The 21,320-nt window shown below is 34.9% G+C and overlaps 2 protein-coding genes across 2 annotated transcripts in view; one reads left to right on the top strand and one right to left on the bottom strand.

The window, feature by feature from the left end:
* LOC141754340 (homeobox protein MOX-2-like) overlaps positions 1-21,320 on the top strand; it is a 258,572-nt gene that overhangs the window by 148,044 nt on the left and 89,208 nt on the right. The gene's annotated exons all lie outside the window — the stretch shown is intronic.
* On the bottom strand, positions 827-20,447 carry LOC141754748 (uncharacterized). The gene is made up of 3 exons (XM_074613997.1): positions 20,022-20,447; positions 5,006-5,174; positions 827-2,738 (listed from the first exon to the last, which is right to left on the bottom strand). Exons 1-3 carry the CDS (start codon positions 20,312-20,314, stop codon positions 2,094-2,096), a joined length of 1,107 nt encoding a protein of 368 aa, XP_074470098.1. The 5' UTR covers positions 20,315-20,447; the 3' UTR covers positions 827-2,093.

Raw genomic sequence — 21,320 nt, 5'->3', positions numbered from 1 at the left:
GCTTTTCTAGTCTTCCGACCACTCAAAGCTCTTTACACTACATGTCAGTATTCACCCATTCACACACACATTCATACACTGATGGCAGAGGCTACTAAGGTGCCAACTTTGCCCATCAGGATTTAATCTAAATACTCATTCACACACCGATGGCTCTGCCTCCGGGAGCAATTTTGGGGTTAAGTGTCTTGCTCAAGGACACATCGACATGTGACCCGGAGCAGCCGGGGATCGAACCACCGACCTTCCGATTGGTGGACAACCTGCTCTACCCTCTGAGCCACAGCCGCCCTGTGATAAAGGATGAATGAAGAAATACAATGAATACGACAATGAACATTACTCATTACATATTACTCTTCACATGTAATAAACTATATTGATACTTTCAGTTAAACTTATTTTGCAGGACTGATACTAATTAATTCTCTTCACATAATTACTTATTCCGTATTTGACATCTGGGCTTTATGCTGCAGAACGGTACCAAACACCTATATAATATAAACCACTGAATAAAACCTGATCAACTGAATTCAAATGGATTAACCATTATATATATGTATATATATATATATATATATACACATATATATATATACACACATATATATATATACATATATATATATATATATATATATATATATATGTGTATATATATATATATACATATATATATATACACATATATATATACATATATATATATATATATATATATATACACATATATATATATATACATATATATATATATGTATATATATATACACATATAATTTATATACATATATATATATACATATATATATATACATATTGCACTTGTTTATTGCACTTTTCGTGAGAGAGAGAGTCGTATGAGTTATCTGTTCAAGAGTCTGATGGTCTGGGGGGAAAAACTGTTTCTCAGTCTGCTGGTGTGAGTCCTTCTGGGTAGGTCCTGTATCTTCTACCCGAGGGCAGGAGGGGGTGGGTTTCCTTAATGACCCACAGGATTTAACCAGCTTCTCAAAACACTTGCTGGCTATGGGGGTGAGGGCTATGGGGGTGAGGGTTATGGGGGTGAGGGCTATGGGGGTGAGGGTTATGGGGGTGAGGGCTATGGGGGTGAGGGTTATGGGGGTGAGGGCTATGGGGGTGAGGGTTATGGGGGTGAGGGCTATGGGGGTGAGGGCTATGGGGGGCTATGGGGGTGAGGGCTATGGGGGTGAGGGCTATGGGGGTGAGGGCTATGGGGGTGAGGGTTATGGGGGTGAGGGCTATGGGGGTGAGGGCTATGGGGCGCCAGTCATTGAAGCTGGTCACTTTCTGTTGTTTGGGGATGGGGATGATGGTGGTGGATTTGAAGCAGGTGGGGACAGTCCAGAGAGAGCAAGGGGGGCACTGGTGGTAAGGGGGGGTTCTGATTGTCTGCAGGGGTGAGGCAGGACATGACACAGGGTCTGACAGAGGAGTCAAACATGGCGTAAAAACGATAAAGTTCGTCCGGGAGGGTGGGTGCTGTGTTTGTGATTTGTTGTCTAGGTCCTTTAAAGTCTGTCATGGTTTGGAGTCCTTGCTACAAGTGCCTTGGGCTGTTGGAAGTGAGCTTGGACTCCACCTGTTGTCTGTAGTCCCTCTTTGCTTGTTTGATTACTGTCCTTAAAGAGTAACATGAGTGTTTGTAGTCCTCTGGTGAGCCTGAGGTGAAGGCTGTGTTCCGAGCATTGAGGGCTGCACAGACATCACTGTTTATCCAGGGCTTTAGATTTGGCTTGGTTTTCATTGTTTTTCTGGGGACTACGCCCTCCTTGCATTTCTTTATGAAGCTGGTGACTGTGTCTGTGAAGTCACTGATGCTGCTGTTGGCAGTCCTGAATATCTCTCAATCCACGTGATCCAAACAATTCTGACGGATGGCTTCTGATTGGTCTGACAAGCAGTGAACGGTCCTATAGGCAGGGGCTTCACGTTTCAGTCTCTGCCTATAGGCGGGAAGAAGGAGGCTGGAGGAGTGATCCGATTTGCTAAACTGCGGGCAGGGGAGGGCTTTGTAGCCGTTGCGGAAAGGGATATAGCAGTGGTCCAGTGTCTTTTCCCCATGTGTGTTAAACTGAATGTGTGTGATTGCGTTTATGTGTTTTTAGGGCACCTGATGTAGTGAAAGCTGCCCCACATTCATCACAGCTGTAGGGTTTCTCTCCAGTGTGAATGCGTTGATGCTTTTTCAGGTCACCTGATTGAGTGAAAGCTGCGCCACATTCATCACAGCTGTAGGGTTTCTCTCCAGTGTGAATGCGCTGATGTGTATTTAGGGCATCTGATTGGGTGAAAGCTGCCCCACATTCATCACAGCTGTAGGGTTTCTCTCCAGTGTGAATGCGTTGATGTCTTTTTAGGACACCTGATTGAGTGAACGCTGCCCCACATTCATCACAGCTGTAGGGTTTCTCTGCAGTGTGAATGCGTTGATGTCTTTTCAGATTACCTGATGTAGTGAAAGCTGCTCCACATTCATCACAGCTGTAGGGTTTCTCTCCAGTGTGAATGCGTTGGTGTATTTTCAGATCACCTGATATAGTGAAAGCTGCCCCACATTCATCACAGCTGTAGGTTTTCTCTCCAGTGTGAATACGTTGGTGGACTTTGAGGGTACTCTGAAAAGAGAAAGTTTTCTCACATTGGTCACAGCTGTGTAGTTTCTCTCCAGTGTGAACTCTCTGATGAATCAGTCCCTTTCTTCTTCTCCGTTTCTATAGCAACAGACATACAGAGAGAGAGAGTCAGTGAGATGCCATGGTGGAGCGACCTATCTAGAACCATAAAGAACATTTAGAGCATGTCTGTGGAACATAACCCACAATGTTCCAGTTTGACTAATGCACTACCACCTGTGACAACCAACTGCAGGGCCGTGTCCCTCTGCAGACATTTGATTGATCCCCACAGCTGCCCCCTTGACATTTCATAATTCCCTAGTTTCCATTGCTATAGTAATTACACCATCTCATGTTGAATGAGGGCGCTTGAATTTCTGTAATTCTGTTTGTCGGTAGTGCATGGTGTACCTAAGCAGGTAGTGTACGGCGTACCTCAGCAGGTAGTGCATGGTGTACCTGAGCAGGGAGTGCATGGTGTACCTAAGTAGGCAGTGTACGGCGCACCTCAGCAGGTAGTGCACGGCGCACCTGAGCAGGTAATGTACAGAGTATCTGAGCAGGTAGTGCACGGTGTACCTGAGCAGCTGGTTGTGATATTCAGTGCTCAGATTAACTTCTTCACCATTTACCTCAAAGTAGTCTTTAAATACTGACATTTTGAATGAACAACCCTTTTTTAGACTTTATCAACAGTTCAGTTATTGGTCCTTGATCCCAGGGTGGTGCCCTGTTAATATTTATGCTTATTAATAATGTTATTAATATCAATAATCTTTAATATTTGCTAATAACCAAACCTGCTTCTACCCAATCCCAACATGTTGGTGCCCCGTGTGAGGCGATCTAATACCAGCTTTATTGCAATATTTATGCAAAACAATACAGAATTATCAAATTTCAGTTATTAATTTTTCAGACATTTTGATTTTTGAAAATTCATTTGCACACTATTTGCCAAGCATATAGTCATTTGTGGTTTGTGGATTGCTTCAGTGTGTACTAGTGGTTAGTACTTTTCCTTTCTTGTTCAAATAGCAATTTGGCTTACACACTCTTAAATAGCTATTACTCACCAGAGGTGCTGAAGTCACCTCATTAACATCCTAATAGGAGAAGAGTAAAAATAGCCTCCAATACTTCAGTTTGTAAGCCACATGTAAAAGCCTCTCACCTGTACATTTACAGCAGCACAACAGTCTTCCACTACAACGAAGACCACTGGGGTTGCCTTTTACTAGCTAAGTAAAATGAATAGCAATTTTGAGATTATGCCCGGTTGCGCAAGAAGACTGACGTTCTGTATGAACAGCTTCAGGTTGCCGTGCAAAAAGCAGAGTCCAGGCAAGAAATACCTCAGGACGGCCTGTTTGCCCAAGAGTCACCTAACACTAACACTAACACTGAGACGGGTTCTGTTTCTGGCCCATACAGCCAAACCTTAGCAGCTCCTAGCCGGACCTCTTCCAACCTCATCACATTTGAGATGGAGAGGGTCTTTATGCGAGCGCCCGAGGACATTCCTTGGCAGTTTTAACACTAATACAGCAACCCCAGCTGCCACTTCAGTATATATTTATAGAGGGTTGTGGCTGGTTGGAAATTCATAAGAGCGAAACTCTGACGTCTGGATGCAAGTGAATGCAGCTGCAGCTCCGTTTTCTACCGGCCCCGGCAGTTTACTGTGCAGCCGCTTCCGGTCCGGGCCGCACGCAACGACTATGATGGTTAAACTGTGTAATTAATCTGTGTGCCGAACCAAACTGACATCAGGTAATTGCAAAGATGTTTGTTTACAGTATATGCTTTACTCACAGGTGTGTGAATTGACCCGGATATGAAGCGTCTGTAGCGCAAAATAATATAACGTTGGTTTCTAAAGAGATCAGACGGAGCCCTCTCCTCTCATAAAAACATTCAGCAGCAGCGGTCGTATTTCATCAGCGCTGCTGCTGCTGCTGCTGCTGCTGCTGCTGCTGCTGCTGCTGCTGCTGCTGCTGCTGCTGCTGCTGCTGCTGCTGCTGCTGCTGCTGCTGCTGCTGCTGCTGCTGCTGCTGCTGCTGGCATACAGAGGAAACACTGGTGAGGCTGCAGGTCGTATCCCCGCGGACCCTCCACCGCTTTCTGCTTTCTACCTTCGGCTTTGTTTTGGTTTTAAACGGATATGACGTCACATTACTCAGACTACACAATAAAAGCGGTAACTTCCTTCTATCTGCGCATGTGTCCTTTTTCCAACACATTTTTCAGTTTTGTGGATAAAATCATCAGTTTTGTGTCGTTTAAACAGTCATTCATTCAGTTATTGACTCTTCTTTGTGTCTTTAGTGTCATTATGAAGCCATGAAGTCATGAACACTGACCTGAACATCGGTGGTATCAGAGGACGGGCCTGCTGCTGGTCTTCTGGGGACCTTGTTGCTCCGCTGGTCCGGGTTCTGCTGCTCCTCCATTCTGCTCTTGTAGTGCTCCTGGTCCTGTCCCTGGTCCTGTCCCTTGTCCTGTCCCTGGTCCTGGTCCTGGTCCTGGTCTCTGTTTCAGAAGGCGTGATTAGTGTTTTATTTCCTCATTCATTCAGTCCGTATCGAAGGTGTACTGTGTGTCAGATATTAGTTTGTTACTCGGGACTAGGGGTGGGCGATACATCGAATATAGTCGATGTTTAACAGCATTTCACTGACTGGGTTTAAATTAACTCCATTTGTTGAAGTAGCTGAAATAAAGTCACTGAATGCTGTTGAGCCGAGATCCAAATAGATTTTCTACTATTTAAAATCTTCTCTATTGAACCTTTAAATCAACAAACACATTATTACTGGATCAGACTGTGAGCTTACAGTCACGTCTGTCTCTGATGGAGAGATTTGATATCTTTCATCTTCAGTTGCTGCTCTTGTGTTTTGTCCCGTCACATTAAAGCTGAATAACTCTATTTAATGTAATGTAGACTACAGTCTAACACAGTCACATTAAAGCTGAATAACTCTATTTAATGTAATGTAGACTACAGTCTAATACAGTCACATTAAAGCTGAATAACTCTATTTAATGTAATGTAGACTACAGTCTAATACAGTCACATTAAAGCTGAATAACTCTATGTAATGTAATGTAGACTACAGTCTAATACAGTCACACTAAAGCTGAATAACTCTATTTAATGTAATGTAGACTACAGTCTAATACAGTCACATTAAAGCTGAATAACCTATTTAATGTAATGTAGACTACAGTCTAATACAGTCACATTAAAGCTGAATAACTCTATTTAATGTAATGTAGACTACAGTCTAACAGTCACATTAAAGCTGAATAACTCTATTTAATGTAATGTAGACTACAGTCTAACACAGTCACATTAAAGCTGAATAACTCTATTTAATGTAATGTAGACTACAGTCTAATACAGTCACATTAAAGCTGAATAACTCTATTTAATGTAATGTAGACTACAGTCTAATACAGTCACATTAAAGCTGAATAAATCTATTTAATATAATGTAGACTACAGTCTAATACAGTCACATTAAAGCTGAATAACTCTATGTAATGTAATGTAGACTACAGTCTAATACAGTCACATTAAAGCTGAATAACTCTATTTAATGTAATGTAGACTACAGTCTAATACAGTCACATTAAAGCTGAATAACTCTATGTAATGTAATGTAGACTACAGTCTAATACAGTCACATTAAAGCTGAATAACTCTATTTAATGTAATGTAGACTAGTCTAATACAGTCACATTAAAGCTGAATAAATCTATTTAATATAATGTAGACTACAGTCTAACACAGTCACATTAAAGCTGAATAACTCTATGTAATGTAATGTAGACTACAGTCTAATACAGTCACATTAAAGCTGAATAACTCTATTTAATGTAATGTAGACTACAGTCTAATACAGTCACATTAAAGCTGAATAACTCTATGTAATGTAATGTAGACTACAGTCTAATACAGTCACATTAAAGCTGAATAACTCTATGTAATGTAATGTAGACTACAGTCTAATACAGTCACATTAAAGCTGAATAACTCTATGTAATGTAATGTAGACTACAGTCTAATACAGTCACATTAAAGCTGAATAACTCTATGTAATGTAATGTAGACTACAGTCTAATACAGTCACATTAAAGCTGAATAACTCTATGTAATGTAATGTAGACTACAGTCTAATACAGTCACATTAAAGCTGAATAACTCTATGTAATGTAATGTAGACTACAGTCTAACACAGTCACATTAAAGCTGAATAACCTATTTAATGTAATGTAGACTACAGTCTAATACAGTCACATTAAAGCTGAATAACTATGTAATGTAATGTAGACTACAGTCTAACAGTCACATTAAAGCTGAATAACTATGTAATGTAATGTAGACTACAGTCTAATACAGTCACATTAAAGCTGAATAACTCTATGTAATGTAATGTAGACTACAGTCTAATACAGTCACACTAAAGCTGAATAACTCTATGTAATGTAATGTAGACTACAGTCTAATACAGTCACATTAAAGCTGAATAACTCTATGTAATGTAATGTAGACTACAGTCTAATACAGTCACATTAAAGCTGAATAACTCTATGTAATGTAATGTAGACTACAGTCTAACAGTCACATTAAAGCTGAATAACTCTATGTAATGTAATGTAGACTACAGTCTAACACAGTCACACTAAAGCTGAATAACTCTATGTAATGTAATGTAGACTACAGTCTAACACAGTCACATTAAAGCTGAATAAATCTATGTAATGTAATGTAGACTACAGTCTAACACAGTCACATTAAAGCTGAATAAATCTATGTAATGTAATGTAGACTACAGTCTAACACAGTCACATTAAAGCTGAATAACTATGTAATGTAATGTAGACTACAGTCTAATACAGTCACATTAAAGCTGAATAACTCTATTTAATGTAATGTAGACTACAGTCTAACACAGTCACATTAAAGCTGAATAACTATGTAATGTAATGTAGACTACAGTCTAATACAGTCACATTAAAGCTGAATAACTCTATTTAATGTAATGTAGACTACAGTCTAACACAGTCACATTAAAGCTGAATAACTATGTAATGTAATGTAGACTACAGTCTAATACAGTCACATTAAAGCTGAATAACTCTATGTAATGTAATGTAGACTACAGTCTAACACAGTCACACTAAAGCTGAATAACTCTATGTAATGTAATGTAGACTACAGTCTAATACAGTCACATTAAAGCTGAATAACTCTATGTAATGTAATGTAGACTACAGTCTAACACAGTCACATTAAAGCTGAATAACTATGTAATGTAATGTAGACTACAGTCTAATACAGTCACATTAAAGCTGAATAACCTATTTAATGTAATGTAGACTACAGTCTAACACAGTCACATTAAAGCTGAATAACTATGTAATGTAATGTAGACTACAGTCTAACACAGTCACATTAAAGCTGAATAACTCTATGTAATGTAATGTAGACTACAGTCTAATACAGTCACATTAAAGCTGAATAACTCTATTTAATGTAATGTAGACTACAGTCTAATACAGTCACATTAAAGCTGAATAACTCTATGTAATGTAATGTAGACTACAGTCTAATACAGTCACATTAAAGCTGAATAACTCTATGTAATGTAATGTAGACTACAGTCTAATACAGTCACATTAAAGCTGAATAACTATGTAATGTAATGTAGACTACAGTCTAATACAGTCACACTAAAGCTGAATAACCTATTTAATGTAATGTAGACTACAGTCTAACACAGTCACATTAAAGCTGAATAACTCTATGTAATGTAATGTAGACTACAGTCTAATACAGTCACATTAAAGCTGAATAACTCTATGTAATGTAATGTAGACTACAGTCTAACACAGTCACATTAAAGCTGAATAACTCTATGTAATGTAGACTACAGTCTAATACAGTCACATTAAAGCTGAATAACTCTATGTAATGTAATGTAGACTACAGTCTAACAGTCACATTAAAGCTGAATAACTATGTAATGTAATGTAGACTACAGTCTAACAGTCACATTAAAGCTGAATAACTCTATGTAATGTAATGTAGACTACAGTCTATCACACAGTCACATTAAAGCTGAATAACTCTATGTAATGTAGACTACAGTCTAATACAGTCACATTAAAGCTGAATAACTCTATTTAATGTAATGTAGACTACAGTCTAATACAGTCACATTAAAGCTGAATAAATCTATTTAATATAATGTAGACTACAGTCTAACACAGTCACATTAAAGCTGAATAACTCTATGTAATGTAATGTAGACTACAGTCTAATACAGTCACATTAAAGCTGAATAACTCTATTTAATGTAATGTAGACTACAGTCTAATACAGTCACATTAAAGCTGAATAACTCTATGTAATGTAATGTAGACTACAGTCTAATACAGTCACATTAAAGCTGAATAACTCTATGTAATGTAATGTAGACTACAGTCTAATACAGTCACATTAAAGCTGAATAACTCTATGTAATGTAATGTAGACTACAGTCTAACACAGTCACATTAAAGCTGAATAACCTATTTAATGTAATGTAGACTACAGTCTAATACAGTCACATTAAAGCTGAATAACTATGTAATGTAATGTAGACTACAGTCTAACAGTCACATTAAAGCTGAATAACTATGTAATGTAATGTAGACTACAGTCTAATACAGTCACATTAAAGCTGAATAACTCTATGTAATGTAATGTAGACTACAGTCTAATACAGTCACACTAAAGCTGAATAACTCTATGTAATGTAATGTAGACTACAGTCTAATACAGTCACATTAAAGCTGAATAACTATGTAATGTAATGTAGACTACAGTCTAACAGTCACATTAAAGCTGAATAACTCTATGTAATGTAATGTAGACTACAGTCTAATACAGTCACACTAAAGCTGAATAACTCTATGTAATGTAATGTAGACTACAGTCTAATACAGTCACATTAAAGCTGAATAACTCTATTTAATGTAATGTAGACTACAGTCTAACACAGTCACACTAAAGCTGAATAACTCTATGTAATGTAATGTAGACTACAGTCTAACACAGTCACATTAAAGCTGAATAAATCTATGTAATGTAATGTAGACTACAGTCTAACACAGTCACATTAAAACTGAATAACTATGTAATGTAATGTAGACTACAGTCTAATACAGTCACATTAAAGCTGAATAACTCTATTTAATGTAATGTAGACTACAGTCTAATACAGTCACATTAAAGCTGAATAACTCTATTTAATGTAATGTAGACTACAGTCTAACACAGTCACATTAAAGCTGAATAACTATGTAATGTAATGTAGACTACAGTCTAATACAGTCACATTAAAGCTGAATAACTCTATTTAATGTAATGTAGACTACAGTCTAACACAGTCACATTAAAGCTGAATAACTATGTAATGTAATGTAGACTACAGTCTAATACAGTCACATTAAAGCTGAATAACTCTATGTAATGTAATGTAGACTACAGTCTAACACAGTCACACTAAAGCTGAATAACTCTATGTAATGTAATGTAGACTACAGTCTAATACAGTCACATTAAAGCTGAATAACTCTATGTAATGTAATGTAGACTACAGTCTAACAGTCACATTAAAGCTGAATAACTATGTAATGTAATGTAGACTACAGTCTAATACAGTCACATTAAAGCTGAATAACTATGTAATGTAATGTAGACTACAGTCTAATACAGTCACATTAAAGCTGAATAACTCTATTTAATGTAATGTAGACTACAGTCTAATACAGTCACATTAAAGCTGAATAACTCTATGTAATGTAATGTAGACTACAGTCTAATACAGTCACATTAAAGCTGAATAACTCTATGTAATGTAATGTAGACTACAGTCTAATACAGTCACATTAAAGCTGAATAACTATGTAATGTAATGTAGACTACAGTCTAATACAGTCACATTAAAGCTGAATAACTATGTAATGTAATGTAGACTACAGTCTAATACAGTCACACTAAAGCTGAATAACCTATTTAATGTAATGTAGACTACAGTCTAACACAGTCACATTAAAGCTGAATAACTATGTAATGTAATGTAGACTACAGTCTAATACAGTCACATTAAAGCTGAATAACTCTATTTAATGTAATGTAGACTAGTCTAACACAGTCACATTAAAGCTGAATAACTCTATTTAATGTAATGTAGACTACAGTCTAATACAGTCACATTAAAGCTGAATAACTCTATTTAATGTAATGTAGACTACAGTCTAATACAGTCACATTAAAGCTGAATAACTCTATTTAATGTAATGTAGACTACAGTCTAATACAGTCACATTAAAGCTGAATAACTCTATGTAATGTAATGTAGACTACAGTCTAATAGTCACACTAAAGCTGAATAACTCTATTTAATGTAATGTAGACTACAGTCTAATACAGTCACATTAAAGCTGAATAACCTATTTAATGTAATGTAGACTACAGTCTAATACAGTCACATTAAAGCTGAATAACTCTATTTAATGTAATGTAGACTACAGTCTAACACAGTCACATTAAAGCTGAATAACTCTATTTAATGTAATGTAGACTACAGTCTAACACAGTCACATTAAAGCTGAATAACTCTATTTAATGTAATGTAGACTACAGTCTAATACAGTCACATTAAAGCTGAATAACTCTATTTAATGTAATGTAGACTACAGTCTAATACAGTCACATTAAAGCTGAATAAATCTATTTAATATAATGTAGACTACAGTCTAACACAGTCACATTAAAGCTGAATAACTCTATGTAATGTAATGTAGACTACAGTCTAATACAGTCACATTAAAGCTGAATAACTCTATTTAATGTAATGTAGACTACAGTCTAATACAGTCACATTAAAGCTGAATAACTCTATGTAATGTAATGTAGACTACAGTCTAATACAGTCACATTAAAGCTGAATAACTCTATTTAATGTAATGTAGACTAGTCTAATACAGTCACATTAAAGCTGAATAAATCTATTTAATATAATGTAGACTACAGTCTAACACAGTCACATTAAAGCTGAATAACTTTATGTAATGTAATGTAGACTACAGTCTAATACAGTCACATTAAAGCTGAATAACTCTATTTAATGTAATGTAGACTACAGTCTAATACAGTCACATTAAAGCTGAATAACTCTATGTAATGTAATGTAGACTACAGTCTAATACAGTCACATTAAAGCTGAATAACTATGTAATGTAATGTAGACTACAGTCTAATACAGTCACATTAAAGCTGAATAACTCTATGTAATGTAATGTAGACTACAGTCTAATACAGTCACATTAAAGCTGAATAACTCTATGTAATGTAATGTAGACTACAGTCTAATACAGTCACATTAAAGCTGAATAACTCTATGTAATGTAATGTAGACTACAGTCTAATACAGTCACATTAAAGCTGAATAACTCTATGTAATGTAATGTAGACTACAGTCTAACACAGTCACATTAAAGCTGAATAACCTATTTAATGTAATGTAGACTACAGTCTAATACAGTCACATTAAAGCTGAATAACTATGTAATGTAATGTAGACTACAGTCTAACAGTCACATTAAAGCTGAATAACTATGTAATGTAATGTAGACTACAGTCTAATACAGTCACATTAAAGCTGAATAACTCTATGTAATGTAATGTAGACTACAGTCTAATACAGTCACACTAAAGCTGAATAACTCTATGTAATGTAATGTAGACTACAGTCTAATACAGTCACATTAAAGCTGAATAACTCTATGTAATGTAATGTAGACTACAGTCTAATACAGTCACATTAAAGCTGAATAACTCTATGTAATGTAATGTAGACTACAGTCTAACAGTCACATTAAAGCTGAATAACTCTATGTAATGTAATGTAGACTACAGTCTAATACAGTCACACTAAAGCTGAATAACTCTATGTAATGTAATGTAGACTACAGTCTAATACAGTCACATTAAAGCTGAATAACTCTATTTAATGTAATGTAGACTACAGTCTAACACAGTCACACTAAAGCTGAATAACTCTATGTAATGTAATGTAGACTACAGTCTAACACAGTCACATTAAAGCTGAATAAATCTATGTAATGTAATGTAGACTACAGTCTAACACAGTCACATTAAAGCTGAATAAATCTATGTAATGTAATGTAGACTACAGTCTAACACAGTCACACTAAAGCTGAATAACTCTATGTAATGTAATGTAGACTACAGTCTAACACAGTCACATTAAAGCTGAATAAATCTATGTAATGTAATGTAGACTACAGTCTAACACAGTCACATTAAAGCTGAATAAATCTATGTAATGTAATGTAGACTACAGTCTAACACAGTCACATTAAAGCTGAATAACTATGTAATGTAATGTAGACTACAGTCTAATACAGTCACATTAAAGCTGAATAACTCTATTTAATGTAATGTAGACTACAGTCTAATACAGTCACATTAAAGCTGAATAACTCTATTTAATGTAATGTAGACTACAGTCTAACACAGTCACATTAAAGCTGAATAACTATGTAATGTAATGTAGACTACAGTCTAATACAGTCACATTAAAGCTGAATAACTCTATTTAATGTAATGTAGACTACAGTCTAACACAGTCACATTAAAGCTGAATAACTATGTAATGTAATGTAGACTACAGTCTAATACAGTCACATTAAAGCTGAATAACTCTATGTAATGTAATGTAGACTACAGTCTAACACAGTCACACTAAAGCTGAATAACTCTATGTAATGTAATGTAGACTACAGTCTAATACAGTCACATTAAAGCTGAATAACTCTATGTAATGTAATGTAGACTACAGTCTAACACAGTCACATTAAAGCTGAATAACTATGTAATGTAATGTAGACTACAGTCTAATACAGTCACATTAAAGCTGAATAACCTATTTAATGTAATGTAGACTACAGTCTAACACAGTCACATTAAAGCTGAATAACTATGTAATGTAATGTAGACTACAGTCTAACACAGTCACATTAAAGCTGAATAACTCTATGTAATGTAATGTAGACTACAGTCTAATACAGTCACATTAAAGCTGAATAACTCTATTTAATGTAATGTAGACTACAGTCTAATACAGTCACATTAAAGCTGAATAACTCTATGTAATGTAATGTAGACTACAGTCTAATACAGTCACATTAAAGCTGAATAACTCTATGTAATGTAATGTAGACTACAGTCTAATACAGTCACATTAAAGCTGAATAACTATGTAATGTAATGTAGACTACAGTCTAATACAGTCACACTAAAGCTGAATAACCTATTTAATGTAATGTAGACTACAGTCTAACACAGTCACATTAAAGCTGAATAACTCTATGTAATGTAATGTAGACTACAGTCTAATACAGTCACATTAAAGCTGAATAACTCTATGTAATGTAATGTAGACTACAGTCTAACACAGTCACATTAAAGCTGAATAACTCTATGTAATGTAGACTACAGTCTAATACAGTCACATTAAAGCTGAATAACTCTATGTAATGTAATGTAGACTACAGTCTAATACAGTCACATTAAAGCTGAATAACTATGTAATGTAATGTAGACTACAGTCTAACAGTCACATTAAAGCTGAATAACTATGTAATGTAATGTAGACTACAGTCTAACAGTCACATTAAAGCTGAATAACTCTATGTAATGTAATGTAGACTACAGTCTATCACACAGTCACATTAAAGCTGAATAACTCTATGTAATGTAGACTACAGTCTAATACAGTCACATTAAAGCTGAATAACTCTATTTAATGTAATGTAGACTACAGTCTAATACAGTCACATTAAAGCTGAATAAATCTATTTAATATAATGTAGACTACAGTCTAACACAGTCACATTAAAGCTGAATAACTCTATGTAATGTAATGTAGACTACAGTCTAATACAGTCACATTAAAGCTGAATAACTCTATTTAATGTAATGTAGACTACAGTCTAATACAGTCACATTAAAGCTGAATAACTCTATGTAATGTAATGTAGACTACAGTCTAATACAGTCACATTAAAGCTGAATAACTCTATGTAATGTAATGTAGACTACAGTCTAATACAGTCACATTAAAGCTGAATAACTCTATGTAATGTAATGTAGACTACAGTCTAACACAGTCACATTAAAGCTGAATAACCTATTTAATGTAATGTAGACTACAGTCTAATACAGTCACATTAAAGCTGAATAACTATGTAATGTAATGTAGACTACAGTCTAACAGTCACATTAAAGCTGAATAACTATGTAATGTAATGTAGACTACAGTCTAATACAGTCACATTAAAGCTGAATAACTCTATGTAATGTAATGTAGACTACAGTCTAATACAGTCACACTAAAGCTGAATAACTCTATGTAATGTAATGTAGACTACAGTCTAATACAGTCACATTAAAGCTGAATAACTATGTAATGTAATGTAGACTACAGTCTAACAGTCACATTAAAGCTGAATAACTCTATGTAATGTAATGTAGACTACAGTCTAATACAGTCACACTAAAGCTGAATAACTCTATGTAATGTAATGTAGACTACAGTCTAATACAGTCACATTAAAGCTGAATAACTCTATTTAATGTAATGTAGACTACAGTCTAACACAGTCACACTAAAGCTGAATAACTCTATGTAATGTAATGTAGACTACAGTCTAACACAGTCACATTAAAGCTGAATAAATCTATGTAATGTAATGTAGACTACAGTCTAACACAGTCACATTAAAGCTGAATAACTATGTAATGTAATGTAGACTACAGTCTAATACAGTCACATTAAAGCTGAATAACTCTATTTAATGTAATGTAGACTACAGTCTAATACAGTCACATTAAAGCTGAATAACTCTATTTAATGTAATGTAGACTACAGTCTAACACAGTCACATTAAAGCTGAATAACTATGTAATGTAATGTAGACTACAGTCTAATACAGTCACATTAAAGCTGAATAACTCTATTTAATGTAATGTAGACTACAGTCTAACACAGTCACATTAAAGCTGAATAACTATGTAATGTAATGTAGACTACAGTCTAATACAGTCACATTAAAGCTGAATAACTCTATGTAATGTAATGTAGACTACAGTCTAACACAGTCACACTAAAGCTGAATAACTCTATGTAATGTAATGTAGACTACAGTCTAATACAGTCACATTAAAGCTGAATAACTCTATGTAATGTAATGTAGACTACAGTCTAACACAGTCACATTAAAGCTGAATAACTATGTAATGTAATGTAGACTACAGTCTAATACAGTCACATTAAAGCTGAATAACTATGTAATGTAATGTAGACTACAGTCTAATACAGTCACATTAAAGCTGAATAACTCTATTTAATGTAATGTAGACTACAGTCTAATACAGTCACATTAAAGCTGAATAACTCTATGTAATGTAATGTAGACTACAGTCTAATACAGTCACATTAAAGCTGAATAACTATGTAATGTAATGTAGACTACAGTCTAATACAGTCACATTAAAGCTGAATAACTATGTAATGTAATGTAGACTACAGTCTAATACAGTCACACTAAAGCTGAATAACCTATTTAATGTAATGTAGACTACAGTCTAACACAGTCACATTAAAGCTGAATAACTCTATGTAATGTAATGTAGACTACAGTCTAATACAGTCACATTAAAGCTGAATAACTCTATGTAATGTAATGTAGACTACAGTCTAATACAGTCACATTAAAGCTGAATAACTCTATGTAATGTAATGTAGACTACAGTCTAACACAGTCACATTAAAGCTGAATAACTCTATGTAATGTAGACTACAGTCTAATACAGTCACATTAAAGCTGAATAACTCTATGTAATGTAATGTAGACTACAGTCTAATACAGTCACATTAAAGCTGAATAACTCTATGTAATGTAATGTAGACTACAGTCTAATACAGTCACATTAAAGCTGAATAACCTATTTAATGTAATGTAGACTACAGTCTAATACAGTCACATTAAAGCTGAATAACTCTATTTAATGTAATGTAGACTACAGTCTAACACAGTCACATTAAAGCTGAATAACCTATTTAATGTAATGTAGACTACAGTCTAACACAGTCACATTAAAGCTGAATAACCTATTTAATGTAATGTAGACTACAGTCTAACACAGTCACATTAAAGCTGAATAACCTATTTAATGTAATGTAGACTACAGTCTAATACAGTCACATTAAAGCTGAATAACTCTATGTAATGTAGACTACAGTCTAATACAGTCACATTAAAGCTGAATAACTCTATGTAATGTAGACTACAGTCTAATACAGTCACATTAAAGCTGAATAACTCTATGTAATGTAATGTAGACTACAGTCTAATACAGTCACATTAAAGCTGAATAACTCTATGTAATGTAATGTAGACTACAGTCTAATACAGTCACATTAAAGCTGAATAACTCTATGTAATGTAATGTAGACTACAGTCTAATACAGTCACATTAAAGCTGAATAACTCTATGTAATGTAATGTAGACTACAGTCTAATACAGTCACATTAAAGCTGAATAACTCTATGTAATGTAATGTAGACTACAGTCTAATACAGTCACACTAAAGCTGAATAACTCTATGTAATGTAATGTAGACTACAGTCTAATACAGTCACATTAAAGCTGAATAACTATGTAATGTAATGTAGACTACAGTCTAACAGTCACATTAAAGCTGAATAACTCTATGTAATGTAATGTAGACTACAGTCTAATACAGTCACACTAAAGCTGAATAACTCTATGTAATGTAATGTAGACTACAGTCTAATACAGTCACATTAAAGCTGAATAACTCTATTTAATGTAATGTAGACTACAGTCTAACACAGTCACACTAAAGCTGAATAACTCTATGTAATGTAATGTAGACTACAGTCTAACACAGTCACATTAAAGCTGAATAAATCTATGTAATGTAATGTAGACTACAGTCTAACACAGTCACATTAAAGCTGAATAACTATGTAATGTAATGTAGACTACAGTCTAATACAGTCACATTAAAGCTGAATAACTCTATTTAATGTAATGTAGACTACAGTCTAATACAGTCACATTAAAGCTGAATAACTCTATTTAATGTAATGTAGACTACAGTCTAACACAGTCACATTAAAGCTGAATAACTATGTAATGTAATGTAGACTACAGTCTAATACAGTCACATTAAAGCTGAATAACTCTATTTAATGTAATGTAGACTACAGTCTAACACAGTCACATTAAAGCTGAATAACTATGTAATGTAATGTAGACTACAGTCTAATACAGTCACATTAAAGCTGAATAACTCTATGTAATGTAATGTAGACTACAGTCTAACACAGTCACACTAAAGCTGAATAACTCTATGTAATGTAATGTAGACTACAGTCTAATACAGTCACATTAAAGCTGAATAACTCTATGTAATGTAATGTAGACTACAGTCTAACACAGTCACATTAAAGCTGAATAACTATGTAATGTAATGTAGACTACAGTCTAATACAGTCACATTAAAGCTGAATAACTATGTAATGTAATGTAGACTACAGTCTAATACAGTCACATTAAAGCTGAATAACTCTATTTAATGTAATGTAGACTACAGTCTAATACAGTCACATTAAAGCTGAATAACTCTATGTAATGTAATGTAGACTACAGTCTAATACAGTCACATTAAAGCTGAATAACTATGTAATGTAATGTAGACTACAGTCTAATACAGTCACATTAAAGCTGAATAACTATGTAATGTAATGTAGACTACAGTCTAATACAGTCACACTAAAGCTGAATAACCTATTTAATGTAATGTAGACTACAGTCTAACACAGTCACATTAAAGCTGAATAACTCTATGTAATGTAATGTAGACTACAGTCTAATACAGTCACATTAAAGCTGAATAACTCTATGTAATGTAATGTAGACTACAGTCTAATACAGTCACATTAAAGCTGAATAACTCTATGTAATGTAATGTAGACTACAGTCTAACACAGTCACATTAAAGCTGAATAACTCTATGTAATGTAGACTACAGTCTAATACAGTCACATTAAAGCTGAATAACCTATTTAATGTAATGTAGACTACAGTCTAATACAGTCACATTAAAGCTGAATAACTCTATTTAATGTAATGTAGACTACAGTCTAACACAGTCACATTAAAGCTGAATAACCTATTTAATGTAATGTAGACTACAGTCTAACACAGTCACATTAAAGCTGAATAACCTATTTAATGTAATGTAGACTACAGTCTAATACAGTCACATTAAAGCTGAATAACTCTATGTAATGTAGACTACAGTCTAATACAGTCACATTAAAGCTGAATAACTCTATGTAATGTAGACTACAGTCTAATACAGTCACATTAAAGCTGAATAACTCTATGTAATGTAATGTAGACTACAGTCTAATACAGTCACATTAAAGCTGAATAACTCTATGTAATGTAATGTAGACTACAGTCTAATACAGTCACATTAAAGCTGAATAACCTATTTAATGTAATGTAGACTACAGTCTAATACAGTCACATTAAAGCTGAATAACTCTATTTAATGTAATGTAGACTACAGTCTAACACAGTCACATTAAAGCTGAATAACCTATTTAATGTAATGTAGACTACAGTCTAACACAGTCACATTAAAGCTGAATAACCTATTTAATGTAATGTAGACTACAGTCTAATACAGTCACATTAAAGCTGAATAACTCTATGTAATGTAATGTAGACTACAGTCTAACACAGTCACACTAAAGCTGAATAACTCTATGTAATGTAATGTAGACTACAGTCTAACACAGTCACACTAAAGCTGAATAACTCTATGTAATGTAATGTAGACTACAGTCTAACACAGTCACACTAAAGCTGAATAACTCTATGTAATGTAATGTAGACTACAGTCTAACACAGTCACATTAAAGCTGAATAACTATGTAATGTAATGTAGACTACAGTCTAATACAGTCACATTAAAGCTGAATAACCTATTTAATGTAATGTAGACTACAGTCTAACACAGTCACATTAAAGCTGAATAACTCTATGTAATGTAATGTAGACTACAGTCTAACACAGTCACATTAAAGCTGAATAACTATGTAATGTAATGTAGACTACAGTCTATCACACAGTCAGTGTATCCATGCATTACCATCTCTACGTGGATCCAGATGGAGGCTGTGTCTCTTGGTTACCTGTTGCCATGGTGAATCGTAGTATCGGAGCTCCATTGATGATGAAGGCTGTTTTCATCCTCACATTTGATGGAACAAACTCTGATCAGCTGTTCTGGAGCCGAAACCTTTTCCATCTCACAGTTTGCTAAAGCTGCTTTCTGAACCGGGCTCCTGGTCCTGGTCCTGGTCCCTGTCCTGGTCTCTGAGATCCAGCAGGTCTCCGCTCTGACTGCTGGACTCTGTTGTCCTGGACTCACACGGAGATGTTCAGGTCCTGCTGTCTCTGCTGATAACATGGTCCGTGTTACCATGGAAACAGCTGCAGCTCTTCTCTGAGGGATGCTCTGGTTTCCATGGAAACGATCAGAGGTCACACAGCTGTGATCTGGTTAAAGAGGCAGATCACAGATGCTCAGCTAACTATCCCGCCAACAGCCCGACGTCACAACCACACAACCACACTTCCGGTTACTAGTACTTCCGGTCTGGTTTTTCAGTTTAAAGTGACAGAAAGTCTCCACCTGGAGGTCAGGAGGGAAACTACAGCTACACACAGGATTTAATTAATCAACCTGATTATATTCAGTGGTGGAATGTAACTAGGTACATTTAGTACTTTAGTACTGAACTTAACTCAAGATACTTTACTGGAGTATTTACATTTCCTGCTACTTCCTACTTCTCCTCCACTACATCTCAGAGGGACATACTGTACTGTTTACTCCACTACATTTATCTGACAGCTTTAGTTACTCTACAGAGGACAGTTCACCCAATGATATATTATAACCAATTTATACATATATATTTATATTATATTATGACCAATTTATATATATATTTATTTATTATATATACTGTATATATATTATATTATGACATCTCAGAGGGACATACTGTACTGTTTACTCCACTACATTTATCTGACAGCTTCAGTTACTTTACAGAGGACAGTTTTTCATCCCCTTCCTGTCCAGTGGAAACCACGTATCTCCAGATGTGTTGATGTTGAATGTTTGTGGTAAATCTGTTCTATTGGACTAGTTGTTGGGATCCCTTCAGTTGCTCATTATCAAGTGCGTGTCCTCTTTCCTCGCTGTTTCACTGAGAGGCCCACGACACCTCCAGAGGGTTCAGCAGTGATTCACGGCGTCCCAGGTTCACCCAATGATATATTATGACCCATTTATATATATATATATATATATATATATATATATATATAGTGTCAGTGTTACAGGAACTCTTCGCCTGACAGTTAGCCTGCCCCGGACCGGGTTAGTTTCCCAGCATCAGTTGCCATAGTAACTGAGCTTG

The sequence above is a fragment of the Sebastes fasciatus genome, chromosome 17 (genome assembly GCF_043250625.1).
Source record: "Sebastes fasciatus isolate fSebFas1 chromosome 17, fSebFas1.pri, whole genome shotgun sequence".
Taxonomy (NCBI): Eukaryota; Metazoa; Chordata; class Actinopteri; order Perciformes; family Sebastidae; genus Sebastes; species Sebastes fasciatus.
The sequence above is the reverse complement of the archived record's forward strand: the minus strand, read 5'-3'. Positions and strand labels throughout refer to the sequence as shown.

Coding starts and splice junctions, on each gene's coding strand:
- LOC141754748 (XM_074613997.1), bottom strand. CDS start 20,314: ATGGTAACACGGACCATGTTATCAGCAGAGACAGCAGGACCTGAACAT. Junction 5,175..20,021: donor ACGATTCACCATGGCAACAG/GTAACCAAGAGA, acceptor CTTCTGAAACAG/AGACCAGGACCAGGACCAGG. Junction 2,739..5,005: donor CTGATACCACCGATGTTCAG/GTCAGTGTTCAT, acceptor CTGTTGCTATAG/AAACGGAGAAGAAGAAAGGG.